This window comes from Saccopteryx leptura, chromosome 6 (genome assembly GCF_036850995.1).
Source record: "Saccopteryx leptura isolate mSacLep1 chromosome 6, mSacLep1_pri_phased_curated, whole genome shotgun sequence".
NCBI classification, from domain to species: domain Eukaryota; kingdom Metazoa; phylum Chordata; class Mammalia; order Chiroptera; family Emballonuridae; genus Saccopteryx; species Saccopteryx leptura.
The window spans coordinates 134,598,523-134,613,365 of NC_089508.1; the positions used below are offsets into that span (position 1 = coordinate 134,598,523).

Here is a 14,843-nt window from a genome sequence, read left to right on the forward strand (position 1 = left end):
CAGCCGAGGAGGAAAACTTGGGGAAATGGTAATAAGAGACACTAGCAGACTATTGGATCAAATCCTCACTGCTGCTTTCCAAAATAGTTACCATTCCCAGTCCCATTTTCCAGATGACAAAACTGAGACTTCAATAAGTCACTTGGCAGGCCTTCTAAGCTCCCAGGATGCAGGGTCCTCTGGCCTTGCCCCCAACTTGTCTCCCAGCTGCCCCCAGAGTTGCTGGGGAACCATTGTGACACCATTATCAGGGGAAGTTCTTTCAGTAACAATGGGCAGGACTGGACCACCCTTGGATGCAGCTTTGGAAGGATCACGTTAGGATCTTCTGGGAGACTGGGGACAGAGAGAATCTTGAGGATTAGCCCCATGCTAAGCGCATTTCCTAAGAGTCATTAGCTCCCAGTCCGCCCCTCAAGGTAGGTACCAATTATTCTTCATTCCTGATGAGGAAACTGAAGCTTACAGGAGCCCAGTTATTTATTCCAAGGTGACCTGGCTAGTAATTTCAATTGTCAGTTTCTTCCATAAACCATGTGACACCTTCTCAACTCTCAACTATTTTAGGTGGCTATTTTAGGCAAAATGATAGAAAAGAAAAGAAAAACTCAGACACTGAAAAACTATGGCTTCATTAAAACTTTTGATGCATGTTTTCTAAAGAGGTCAACATGAATGAGCAGTTGTGGGCTGAAGTGGTCTGGGAGTGCTCCCTGCAGGAGGCCCCCTGAGCTAAGGGTGCTGCTGGCACCCAAGAAGGGCCTGGTCTTCAAGGAGTAGGGAGGCCAGTGGGGGAAACACCTCTCCTCTGAGAAGGGCCAGAAAGTCCCAGTTGACTAAACAGGATACTGGAGCCTGGAGCTGAAGGTCAGAGAAGTGAATGGTGTGGGGGAGGTAAGTAAACCTCTGACAGTCCGATGACAGGAAGGTATCCAGGGGAATAGTCAGTGCCCAGGACAACAGCAGAGGACAGGAACACCAGAGATAGGACACAGCCTGCGTTATGCAGAGAGACTGAAGTGGGTTCCAGATATGCACAGGACAGTCATGGCCTTGATGACTGACTTAAGGAGAGGAGAGGGGGTTTCCCTATCAAACCAAATGTAGAACACAGAGGTTAATTCTGTGGCTTTCCCCATTGCTTACTCTGTGCTAGCCTCAGAGCCTTTGCACTTGCTGTTCTGTTTGTCAGGAATGCTATTCTCCAGATATGCAAATGCTACTCTCCCCTCTTTTTCAGATCTTTGCTCAACTGTCATCTCAGTGATGCTTTCCTTTTTAAAGCTGCAAGCCTCACACCCTGAACCCCATCCTTCTACCCTGTGGAACATTTGTTCCCACAGCACTTGTCACCTTCTATTCATGTTGCAAATTACATTATATTATTATATATTATACACTATTAATTTACTTACCACAATTATATAATTATATGATACATAATAATTTTACAGTTATAATATTATTATATTATATTGTCTGTAATCTTCTTGTCCCATTATCAACTCCACAAAGACAAGGCTCTCAGTCTGTTTTGTTAACTGTTACTCTTTCTGAGGGTTTATGTCACGGCCTGGCACGCAGTAACTGTCAAATAAATCATTATTCATACCGTACTTTCCCTGGGGTAGCAAAGGGGCTGTGCCTGTTTCTAACCATGGCCCCAACACTGAGCCCCGTACCTGGCACACAAGGAGTAAAAGGCAGCACGGTCCTGGCGGGCACTTGCTCAGTCCCGGGTCCCACCTCCTCCTCACAGGTGGCACTGCGTGCAGCGATGGCCGAGTACGCCCTGCTGCCACACCCGTCGGCCCGGCTAGACTCCCTCAAGTCCTCGCACTTCGCTCTGGGGCCAGACCTGCGGCTGCACGTGCACGCCACACACTCCACGACGCACCGGGACTTCCCCGCATACCAAGACGTCCGCCGCACGCCGCCGTGTCCGCCGCCGCCCCAAAGGACCTTCTTCCAGCTGGACGCGCGCTGGGCCAGCGAAGAGCTCGTGTCAGAGGCTCAGCGCGCGTTTAAGCTGTCGCCCGCGCCGTCGAGGAAGCAAGAGCCTGCGGAGGCGTGCACACTGGCCCTGCCGGTCAGCCACCAGTACCTGCACGCAGACGCGCGCGAATGCGCCCTCCTCTCCACCACGCACACCGACCTGGGTTGGCCAGAGTTACCCGCGCGCGACAGCGATCGGAGCCGCGGCGCGCCCCTCCACTTCCACCGAGACTCGGTGCGGCTGGGCGACCGAGCTAAGCTGCGCATTTTGCCTACCACTCACCAGGCATTCTTCCCGCCCCACGACGAGTGTCCGCAGCCCCATGCACCCTGCGGCCACCTCGGTGAGCGCGCCTACGGCATCCTGCGCTATTTGCTCAACCCAGAGATCCTCAAAGCCCACGGGGACACTGCACCCTCCCGCAAGGGACACTTGGCAATGTCTGGAGATCATTTTGGTTGTCGCAACTGGGAGAAGGGGTACTACTGGCAAGGAGTGGTTAGAGGCCAGGGACGCTGCCAAACATCCTACCACGACCAGGACAGGCCCCACAATAATTATCCAGCCCCAAAGGTCAATCGTGCGAGATTGAGAAACCCTGAAGCCTCCTTGAGCCTCACAGTTTGCATCCATAGCATGGGTATATTTCTTGAATCCTTTCAAGGAGCTGTGTGGTGGGCAGAAGTTGTAAATTCTGGTTTGGAATCTGTCAGATATGCTAAGTGCCCCATCCCTATCCCAGCCCTGCTGCCTTAGTACTTGAGTGAGCAATTGACCTCTCACAGCTTCAGTTTTCCTCATATTGTGAAATGAATGCAATAACAAGGCCCCACGTCACCGTCACCGGAGCTGGTAAAGCAAAAAGGAGCCCAGAGCGAATGATGTGGCTGGCATATAGTGAGTGCTCAACAAAGAGTCACTGTTATTTGTGATTTTTCAGTTCTATGACTCCAAGGGAACTACTGGTGGACATCACTAGTCAAAATCCCTTCAGCCTGGGTCCAGGGATTGTCAGACCAGGATTTGGCTCAGTTCTGGTTCTGGATTTCTATGATTTCTAACCTCTCTGAGCCTCGGGGAGGCTGTAAAGTGGAGGAAGGGGATAATACCAGCACCTCACCACCACCACCACCACCACTACCATGAGATGTAAAGCACTTAACCTAGATACCTTACTCAATACTTGGTATTCTTCTTATTATTATTATTAGTGTTTGACAGACAACCCTCAGACTAGGCTAGTCAGGACTGTCCAACTCCCCTTCCCAGACCAAGAATTGAATTGCAGTGGGCTTGAGGCTGCAGGAATTTAATTCCATTCTCTCTCTCATCTTGCCCATCCTCAGGGGGCCACAAACCCCTCAAGTGGGACCACAGGAGATGGGATAATGGGACCTCCTACCAGAGACAGTTCCAGGCCCTAATGGGCCCACCTGCCTTGATGTGTAAGAAGGTAAATCAAGGCTGCTGTTTCTGCCGGGGAGGGCAGTGATGGGGCTGGGTGGCCTGGCCTTTCCCACTCCTATCCACTCACTCACAGGACACCTCCAGTGTGGCACTGGGAGACTTCAAGATTGTCAATGGACCCATTTGTTCAGAGCAGAAACAAGCCTACAGAAGACCCCAAGATCTGCCCCCAGACAGGTACAAAGGAACCTTACTCCACCAAGATGGGGCAGAAGGCTCTCTGTGTATGTGTATCGTGCCACCTAAGGTTGTAGGGTCAATACTGTGCCTTTGAGGTCTCCGTCACCTGCAGGCAAGGCCCACTATTGTGCCATTAGCACTGCATGCTTGCCCACTAGGAAGCTTGCCCCATCCCTTTTCCTGGGAGTTGTGAGGGCCCAGATCAGATGGAACCCCCCCCCCACACACACACACCTTATATGCAGGTATGACAAGGCCCAGGCCTCAGCCTCCATCCACTATGTGAATATTGGTCCTGGGGACAGCCTCTTCTGTGACAGGACCTCCAACGCCGAGCACTTCTATGCCCGGGAACCAGGTAAGAGCCTGCTGGCTGCCCTGCCTCTTGCTCCCACAGCAGCTCCCTAGAGCTGTTCAGCACCTACTCTGCTACTGGCAGAGCCTTTTGTTCTTCACCACGACCAGACCCTGGAGTCACACATCCTGAAAGGAAACTGGTGCCCTGGCCCAGGCGGCCTCACTACCTCCATAAACTTCTTCTATGGCCAGGTCAGTGAGAAGTGAGGGAGGAGGCAGGACTCATCAGGGAAAAGGGTTTCCCAGTAGAGTGAATAGTATGTGCAAAGGCCCTGAGAAAGGAGTAAGCTTGGCATGTATTCGGTGATCTCCTGTATCTATTTGTGTGATCTAGGATAAATTCCTTAAACCACTCCAAGCCTCAATGACCCTGTCTGTAAAATGAGAGAATACCAACTCTGAGTGCCATCAGGTGGGGCCCAGAGAGGGTGTGAGCTGTTCAAGGTCATCTCACACCCAACCCTTCTCTCCAACCCGGCATTGGAACATCCCGACACGGGAGCTTTCTAGATGCCATGTGGTCCCACAGCCACCACCGGTAACCAACCCGCCCAGCCGCCACGTGCCTCATGAGAAATTGCAGAGTCACATGACCTTAGGGGAGTCGAAGCTGCTGGGACAGTTCTTCCAGACCTCCATGAACACGATGTATTACCACCCTGGTACGCAACTGCAGCAGAAAGCACTCAACCTCCACTTGCAGCATAGCAACCTGCCAGAGGGCACCGGCGGTGAGAGCAGCAGGCCCCCACCCCAAAAGGACCCCGCCCCTGCCTCAGCTATGGCCCCGCCCACTCCCTGATTTGGCTCCACCTTTTGTAAGGCTGTATCCCACTCTACCAAGATCCCAACTCTGCCCCTAGACAACCCTGCTTCCTCGTGGTCATGTTACCCACCCGCCTCCACTCCCCACTTCTGCTATGGCAGCACCCTCTGTGTGACCATAGCCCCTGCCATTCCTTGGTCAGACTCTGACTCTCTTCTTTGACTCACTAACCTACCCCACTGGTCCCACCCCCAAGGCATGCAACTGTCCCGCCTCTGGCCTCCTCAGCCCTTCCTGGCTCCTCCCTCCTTCCTGCCTCTTAATCCAGGAGAAGCACTGGCCCAGGTTTCTCCTTGAACCCCTACCCTATTCTTAATCTCGTATGTCCTTGCCCGCTGGGATCTTCTTCTCCTCCCTCAGCCCCTCAGTTTAACCACCCACACCCAAATTTCTAGAACTAGACTTTTTAACCACGAATCAGAAAATGCTGAAACCACACAAAACAGCTCCAGCCTCCATGACTGAGGAGATGCTACAGCGGGTGAGGGGGGTCACCTCCCTGACCAATAGCCCCCCAAAATCAGTGTAGAGTTATCTCAAGATGTTCATACCATCACCTCAGACTCATAATTAGTGTCAAGTTTGCAGGGTCTCTCTAGAGTCACCCCAGGTTCTAAGTCATCTTAATGTCATTCCAGCTTGGGGATATCTTTGTATTACCAGCCACAATTATACCCCAAGTGAAGGGTTAGTGAAGGGTTGCCTTGAGTCACCCCAGCCCTTGGAGTTATTCCTGCCCCTCCCCCAGTTCCTTATCCAGCTCCTAGGTCAGCCCAAACTAGGGCCCCTTTGCTCACCTCCCCAAAGCCCATCACCAAGCTTTGATGCTCCAGGGTGGTACAAGGACCATGGGGTGGCTCAGGTGGGTCAGCCATCCCCCAGGCTGTCCTACCAGGCTACCCACCCTGACTCCACAGTGCAAATATAGCCACATGGAGCCCCCGCTGCATACACAGCGCTTCTTCTCAACCCAATACAATGATGAGTTTGCCTTCAAGTACCAGGGCCCAGCAGTGCTGAAATTGGGCAAATTCCAGGAGAGCCATGTGCCACTGGGTTCCCCTCACCAGTGGGGCTGCGGGGGTGTGAAAGTAGACCTTCAGGCCCCTACCTACCCATGCCCTAGTCAGCAATAAATACCACCTTGGCAACATCCCACTCCTCTCCATCAATCAGCCATGAAAGAGGATGCTTGGACGAGTAGGGACTGTACAGGAGAGAATAACTCCATCAGAAGACTCTAAAGGTTTCTGGGCAAGAAGGCCACACCATCTGTGCAAAGACTTGGCGGCCGGACTCAGTATAAGATGTTCGAGTGCTGTGACAATTTCTAAATGACAGAGAGAGGACGGAGTTGTATTGAACAGAATCAGTGTGTGAGACATTGGTAATGAGGGCTTCTGGGGCTAAATGGACAGAGTCCAAATCCTAACTCCTCCATTTTCTGGATAGCAGCTTTGGGCAAGCCATTTAATCCCTCTAGCCTCACTTTGCTCATCTGTAAAATGGAGACAAATAGCTCTCTCATTGAATGTTATAAATGAGAAATGGGCACATGTGTCACTGTGTGTAGCAGGGGGTCAAAGAGGAGGAGAGCTTACTTCCTGAAGATGAAGGTGAGTAGGGAAGAGGAAGATGAGGTGTGAGAAGGAGATTTCAATTGTTAAGAGACTGGGTTGTATAAGAGAGGAAGTATAACAGGGTTAACAGGATGAGAGTTGTGGGCAGAGGCTGGGAGATGAACTATGCACTCACTGGCTGGGTGACTGACAAACTCCATCATGATATGGTGAGGTTCAAGGGAATAGGTGTCCAGCCAGCAACAACATGAAAAGATGAAAAAGAGGAGGATAGGGTGGGAACCTGAAGTCCATGGGTGACCCCATTATCAACCATGCAAAGGACTAATACCTTGGACAGTGCCCTATCTTGAATTATCTGGGGTCTAGTGAGAACAAGAAGCTGGTTCAGTCTAAGATAAGATGGGTCTTGGTGGCCATACTCAAGGTCTGCCTTTGTAGGCTGTTGAGAATCAGTTTGAAAGAATGAATACAATTCCCTGACCCTGTAGTCAGATCTTCAAAAGATGAAGGTCCCCAATCCCATGGGCCATTAAAAGGCAACCTGAAGCCTGGCCAAGAGCCCTTTCCCAATGGACAGCAATTCTATGAGGCTAGGCTGTCATTTCCACAGAAAGGACAGGAGTTCAGCTTTCAGTCCTACAGGGATAAGATGGCCCTTTGGCAGCATTCATGGTGTCCATATAGACCATGAGAGGTTCTGCTAGTTGCAGACAACCTCTCCTGCTTGTTTCTACTTAAGATGTATATGATGGTCCTCTGAATTACTTCATAATAAACCAGGGTTTCTCAGTCTTGGCACTATTGACATTTCAGTTAAAATCATTCTTTGTTGTTGAAGGCCATGTTGTGCTTTGTAGGATGTTTAGCATCATCCCAGACTTTGAAAAAAATAACATTTTATTGATTTTAGGGAGAGGAGAGAGAGAAAGGATGGAGGGAGGAGCAGGAAGCATCACTTATTTCTTGTATGTGCCTTGACCAGGCAAGCCCAGTCAAGTCTCTTCCCTACTCAGTTGTGACAACACAAAAGGTCTTCAGACATTGCCAAATGTCCCCTGGGAGATGGAGGTAAAATTTCCCTGGTTGAAAACTGCTGTGATAAATCTATCCTACAATGCTTGCCAGGACAAAATCAGGTTCTACTGATGAAGCTGGTCTGCTTTTTGACCAGATTACTTCATCAAAAATGCTTTTCTTGCCTGACCTGTGGTGGTGCAGTGATAAAATATTGACCTAGAACACTGAAGTCGACGGTTAAAAACCCTGGGCTTGCCTGGTCAAGGCACATATGGAAGTTGATGCTTCCTGCTCCTCCCTCCTTCCTTCCCTTCTCTCTCTCTCTCTCCTCTATAAAATAGTAAAAAAAAAAAAAAATGCTTTTCCTTTTTCCCTTGCCTGCCTGAAACCTCAGAAAGCTTGCTTTAGTGTTCAGTTCCATATAGGTCCAGTTGCAGGATTAGCTGTGTTCAAGCCTGGTTCTAGGAACACTTTAAAGCAGGGGTCGGAAACCTATGGCTTGCGAACCACATGTGGCTTTTTTGATGGCTGCATCTGGCTCGCAGACAAATCTTTAATAAGAAAAATAATAACGTTAAAAATATAAAACATTCTCATGTATTACAATCCATTCATTTCCTACCGCTCATGTTCATGGTTGTGGGTGGCTGGAGCCAATCACAGCTGTCTTCCGGGACAACACCAAATTTTTATTGGGTAATGCGTAAAGTACACTGGTCCTTGTGAGGTCAGGAAGTAAACTTCCCTCCTTTTAATCAAGTAGTCAGCTAGCTAATTGCGGAAACCCTTTTGATGAAGAAGATGGCTAAAAGAAAAAAAGATGAGGAGTATCATACTTTTCAGCAGGAATGGACAGAGGAATTCGCCTTTGTGGAGAGAGCAGGTTCTGCAGCGTGTCTAATATGCAATGATAAAATTGCATTGATGAAACGGTCAAATGTAAAGTGGCACTTCAACACACACCATACTGCATTTGCATCGAAATATCCAGTGGGGGACAGCAGGAAGAAAGCATGTCAAGAGCCACTGTGCAGAGTGCAAGCTAGTCAGCAGCAACTCCGTGTTTGGACCCAACAAGGTGACTGGAATTCAGCTAGCTTTGCTGGTGCTTTAGCAATTATGAGAAACGGAAAGCCATTCACAGATGGGGAGTATGCCAAAACATTCATGCTTGATGTTGCCAATGAACTTTTTGACGACTTTTCAGATAAAGTCAAGCTAATCAAACGAATAAAAGACATGCCTCTGTTGGCAAGAACTGTTCACGATCGTACCATCATGATGGCAAATCAAATTGAGGCAACACAAGTGAAGGATATAAATGCGGCACCATTCTTTTCTCTAGCTTTGGATGAGTCAGCAGACATAAGCCATTTATCCCAGTTCAGCATGAATGCAAGGTACGCTGTCAGTGACACACTGCATGAGGAAAGTCTTGCTGTTTTCCCTATGAAAGAGATAAGAGGGAAGAATTTATTTAAGTCTTTCACTGAGTTTGCTACAGAAAAAAATCTACCGATGGATAAACTTATTTTGGTGTGTACTGATGGTGCTCCGTGCATGGTGGAGAAAAACAGAGGATTCGTAGCACTTCTTTGTGAACATATAAAGAGACCCATCCTAAGTTTTCACTGCATCTTAACATCAGAAGGCGCTTTGTGCTAGATGTGTGGCGAGCAGCTTGGGTAGGTGATTTCGCTGGTCATTTGGGTGGTCCACTTTATTGTTGCCCGAGCTTTAAATGATCGCCAGTTTAAAACACTGCTGGGTGAAGTTGGGAATAATTATCCTGCTCTGCTTCTACACAGCAATGTGCGTTGGTTGTCAAGAGGGAAGGTGCTCAGCCATTTTGTGGCTTGTCTGAGTAAAATCCGGACTTTTCTTGAAATGAAAAATGTCAAGCATCCTGAGTTAGCTAACAATGAGTGGCTCCTGAAGTTCTACTATCTCATGGACATGACTGAACATCTGAACCAGCTTAATGTGAAAATGCAAGGCATTGGAAATACAGTCTTATCCCTTCAACAAGCAGTGTTTGCATTTGAAAACAAGCTGGAACTCTTCATCCCTGACATTGAAACAGGTCGTTTACCACACTTTGAAAAACTGGGAGAATTTAAAGATGCATGCACAGCAAGTGACCCTGCTCAACATCTTGATCTCCAGCAGCTAGCAGGCTTCACATTAATCTCCTGCAGTCATTCAAAGCACGCTTTGCAGAATTTCGTGAGCCCACTCATCTTTTTAAGTTCATCACCCATCCACACGAATGTGTAGTGGACAGTGCCAACCTGAGTTACATCCCCGGTGTCTCCGCCAGAGATTTTGAGCTACAAGCTGCTGACCTGAAGGCCTCAGACATGTGAGTGAATAAGTTCAAGTCACTGAATGAAGATTTGGAAAGACTTGCACGACAGCAAGCAGAGTTGGCGAGCAAACACAAGTGGGGAGAAATGAAAAAACTTCAACCCGCGGACCAGCTGATTGTCAAAACTTGGAAACCGCTTCCCGTCACATCCCACACACCACAGCGTGTGAGTATTGCTGTACTGACAATGCTTGGCTCTATGTATGCATGTGAGCAGTCTTTCTCACATCTAAAGAATGTTAAGACCAACCTACAAACACGTTTAACGGATGGAAGTCTCAACGCCTGCATGAAGCTTTATCCTCACCATGTATCAACCAGTCTACAAAGCCATCAGCAAAATCTTGCAGCACCAGAAGTCGCATTAATGGTAAGAAGAACTTTATTCATCATTGGTTAGTAACAGCATAACAATGTTGTTAAAAAGAATTCAGAGACTGATAGTACTTTAAAAGTGTTGGTCTTACACAAAATGCACACATTTACTTGTATTTAGTGTTAAACATATTGTATGGCTCTCACGGAATTACATTTTAAAATATGTGGCGTTCATAGCTCTCTTAGCCAAAAAAGTTCCCGACCCCTGCTTTAAAGCAACCCAGACATCATGTCAGAAACAATGGGTAAGAGTTTCCAGGAGGCAGATTTCAGCAAAACTTGAAGCATTTTCTTTTCTTTCTTTCTTTCTTTTTTTTTTTTTTTTTTTTGAAGCATTTTCTAATAATGAAAGTGACCAGCCCTAGGATGGGTTGTCAGGAAAGAACAGAAACCTTACTGGAAATATTTAATCAGTACAAGAAGGTACATCATGATGACCTGGAAGTACTTTATGTTGATCTCTCCTATACCCAATTCATCTTCTACAAAATGCATTTCTTGTGAACTACAAAAACCAAAAAGACTTATGAAATAAGATGAATAGAATTGAATGTTAATTGGTGGGGGTGGCTGACCTTTCACAGGAGGATAGCTAGCCAGAGACACTGTCTTCTGGGGCCTAGGCTGTCTGCACTAGATGCTGCTTTGGAATAGCTGTTGTCATCTGACAGACTGTTGCTGAGACTGTCCGCATCAGGCTATGTGGCTTAAGGACAGGAGTGCAGGTATGAATGAATACAGGCACTGAGGGCAAAACAGATTTCCTCCTCTGTGGCCCATTGTACTGAAATAGTCTGAACTTCTCTGTCACATGCTAGTATGTGACTTACAAAGCAACAACAGTAGAGGCGCACCAGGACATGGGGCCCATTTCTTTGGAATCTGTTGTGCTGACAGCCCTGAGATGATGTAATGCTTAGCACGTGCCCAGCTGTGAGAAGGAGGCAGCTGACAGTGTCAGGATGTCACCCCCGTTTCAGCTCAGGGTCTCTGGCCGGTCTGACACTGAAACTTTGGTGCTCTCTCCTTGATGCTCAGTCACATGTAGCCCACTGGCTCCTGTATTAACCCCAGAATACCTCACTTGGTCTGTGCATTTAGCTGGGAACTTTCCCACTGTAATGAACTGAATAAAGTGTTGGTAAACATAAAAAAAAAAAAAAGAATTGAATGTTAAAGGAAAACAACTTTCAATGGTAAACATCACTGAGCAGCAGAATTCAGACCTTGCACTTACCTGTATTTCTGTTCTTGAACAAATGACTTCATACTGACCCTCACTTTCCTCATCTGTAAAATGGGGTGGCAATAGCTCTTCCTTTATAGATTGGTTATAAGGGTTAAATAAAATGCACAAGAAGCATGCTTAGAATAGGGCCTCACACTCAGCTGCAGTTCAGTGAATGCTGCCTAAATTTTGTTAATGTCTTAAGTCATTTTTGTTGCAAGTGACAAAAACCCAGCTCTAGATCAAGCAGAAAGAGATTTTATTGACTTAGAGGCAAGAAAGTCTGGAATTAGATCTAATATCAGCATAAATAAAGTCTGGAATTGTTTAACATCAGGCGTGCTGGTTCCACAATCTAACAGGCTAATAATCCTGTGTCCCTTCCAGTGGCAGATCAAAAAAAAACAAAAAACAAAACAAAACAACAACAACAAAAACAAACCCAAAACAAGAAACAACAGAAAAGGATACTGGTGCCCCAAATCCTTAGAACTAAAGCCCCAAAAGAAAGAGGGCACCCCTCTCCAAGACATATTGGAATTTAAGGAACACTATGATTGGCCCATTGGAGTCATATGTACAGGCATTGACCCTCACTGACCCAAAGGGATGGACTGCTATGATTGGATGGCCGAGCTCATTAACTCACCTGGAGTGATTTGGTTCTTCAGTCCAAATGAGGATCTTTGAGTCTGGAGCCCAACCTTGGCAGATCCTGTCTCTAGCAACAGACCTGTGCTTGCCCAGGTTACAATCTGGAAAGTGGGAAGACAGTTAATAGCCTCTTCCCTGTGAGGGTAATTGTTTCCTTATAGACAGAAAGTGTTAAGTGTTTGACAGCAGCCTGGGGCATCAAGGACCACACCCACCCCACAGTTTTCTAATAATCCCAATTTTATTTCCTACCTCACTAGGAACTTCCTCTTTTAGCCTGAGGCAGAGAATTCAACTCTGGCAATCTCACAAAATTGAGTATATGCTAATCTCTGTTTATATTACAACATCCTGATATTTTTCTCCAAGATGCCATAAGCTACAGTCTCAGGAGACATGTGGTTAGAGTCCCAAAGTAAAATCAATAACAATTTAATCAGCTATTTTTTTTCTATATAACAGAGATTTCTAGTTTCCTGAGGAGGACTGTTCTATGGGATGCCATATACACCTGGTCAGGCTGTGCACAGCACAGAGCTTGGGAGCCCTATTCTCTTTACAGTGACTGTATGTGCATGTGGTGGCCCTGGCCCTCTACCTCACCTTTGCTCAGCCAATTTCACATTTTAAGTTTTTCTCTTTAATACTCCCCCTTTCCCAGTACTCATTTCTAAATTAGTCAAGACTGTCATAGATGAAAGGGACAAAAAGAAGTAAAAGTAGCCCAAATATCCAGGAAATTTGTTGGCTTATAACAGGGGTTGGGAACCTTTTTGGCTGAGAGAGCTGTGAACACCACATATTTTAAAATGTAATTCCGTGAGAGCCATACAATATGTTTAACACTAAATACAAGTAAATGTGTGCATTTTGTGTAAGACCAACACTTTTAAAGTACTATCAGTCTCTGAATTCTTTTTAACAACGTTGGTATGCTGTTACTAACCAATGATGAATAAAGTACTTCTTACTGTAAGGTCTGTGACACTTACCATTAATGTGACTTCTGGTGCTGCATGGTTTTGCTGATGGCTTTGTAGTCTGGTTGATACATGGTGAGGATAAAGCTTCATGCAGGCGTCGAGACTTCCATCCATTAAACGTGATCATAGGTTGGTCTTAACGTTCTTTAGATGTGAGAAAGACTGCTCACATGCATACATAGAGCCAAGCATTGTCAGTACAGCAATACTCACATGCTGTGGTGTGTGGGATGTGACGGGAAGCGGTTTCCAAGTTTTGACAATCAGCTGGTCCGCGGGTTGAAGTTTTTTCATTTCTCCCCACTTGTGTTTGCTAGCCAGCTCTGCTTGCTGTCGTGCAAGTCTTTCCAAATCTTCATTCAGTGACTTGAACTTATTCATTCACATGTCTGAGGCCTTCAGGTCAGCAGCTTTTAGCTCAAAATCTCTGACAGAGACACTGGGGATGTAACTCAGGTTGGCATTGTCCACTGCACACTTGTGCGCTCACAAAATTCTCCAAAGCGTGCTTTGAATGACTGCAGGAGATTAGATGTGAAGCCCACTAGCTGCTGGAGATCAAGATGTTGAGCAGGGTCACTTGCTGTGCATGCATCTTTAAATTCTCCCAGTTTTTCAAAGTATAGTAAATGACCTGTTTCAATGTCAGAGATGAAGAGTTCCAGCTTGTTTTCAAATGCAAACACTGCTTGTTGAAGGGATAAGACTGTATTTCCAATGCCTTGCATTTTCACATTAAGCTGGTTCAGATGTTCAGTCATGTCCATGAGATAGTAGAACTTCAGGAGCCACTCATTGTTAGCTAACTCAGGATGCTTGACATTTTTCATTTCAAGAGAAGTCCGGATTTTACTCAGATAAGCCATGAAACGGCTGAGCACCTTCCCTCTTGACAAACAACACACATTGCTGTGCCGAAGCAGAGCAGGATAATTATTCCCAACTTCACCCAGCAGTGTTTTAAACTGGCGATCATTTAAAGCTCGGGCAACAATAAAGTGGACCACCCGAATGACCAGCGAAATCACCTACCCAAGCTGCTCGCCACACATCTGAGCACAAAGCGCCTTCTGATGTTAAGATGCAGTGAAAACTTAGGATGGATCTCTTTATATGTTCACAAAGAAGCGCTACGAATCCTGTTTTTCTCCACCATGCACGGAGCACCATCAGTACACACCAAAATAAGTTTATCCATCGGTAGATTTTTTTCTGTAGCGAACTCAGTGAAAGACTTAAATAAATTCTTCCCTCTTATCTCTTTCATAGGGAAAACAGCAAGACTTTCCTCATGCAGTGTGTCACTGACAGCGTACCTTGCATTCATGCTGAACTGGGATAAATGGCTTATGTCTGCTGACTCATCCAAAGCGAGAGAAAAGAATGGTGCCGCATTTATATCCTTCACTTGTGTTGCCTCAATTTGATTTGCCATCATGATGGTACGATCGTGAACAGTTCTTGCCAACAGAGGCATGTCTTTTATTCGTTTGATTAGCTTGTCTTTATCTGAAAAGTCGTCAAAAAATTCATAGGCAACATCAAGCATGAATGTTTTGGCATACTCCCCATCTGTGAATGGCTTTCCCTTTCTCATAATTGCTAAAGCACCAGCAAAGCTAGCTGAATTCCAGTCACCTTGTTGGGTCCAAACACGGAGTTGCTGCTGACTAGCTTGCACTCTGCACAGTGGCTCTTGACATGCTTTCTTCCTGCTGTCCCCCACTGGATATTTCGATGCAAATGTAGTATGGTGTGTGTTGAAGTGCCACTTTACATTTGACCGTTTCATCAATGCAATTTTAT

At 46.6% G+C, this 14,843-nt stretch overlaps 1 protein-coding gene across 1 annotated transcript; it reads left to right on the forward strand.

Annotated features, from left to right (window-relative positions):
• Nucleotides 1-1,777: 1,777 nt before the first annotated feature.
• SAXO5 (stabilizer of axonemal microtubules 5) lies at nt 1,778-5,962 on the forward strand. The gene is made up of 8 exons (XM_066343678.1): nt 1,778-2,339; nt 3,343-3,449; nt 3,537-3,640; nt 3,889-4,001; nt 4,083-4,192; nt 4,530-4,731; nt 5,222-5,307; nt 5,744-5,962. The coding sequence occupies exons 1-8, from the start codon at nt 1,778-1,780 to the stop codon at nt 5,960-5,962; spliced, it is 1,503 nt and encodes a 500-aa protein (XP_066199775.1).
• Nucleotides 5,963-14,843: the final 8,881 nt, after the last annotated feature.

Coding starts and splice junctions, on each gene's coding strand:
- SAXO5 (XM_066343678.1), top strand. CDS start 1,778: ATGGCCGAGTACGCCCTGCTGCCACACCCGTCGGCCCGGCTAGACTCC. Junction 3,641..3,888: donor CAAGATCTGCCCCCAGACAG/GTACAAAGGAAC, acceptor CCTTATATGCAG/GTATGACAAGGCCCAGGCCT. Junction 4,193..4,529: donor TAAACTTCTTCTATGGCCAG/GTCAGTGAGAAG, acceptor GTGGTCCCACAG/CCACCACCGGTAACCAACCC.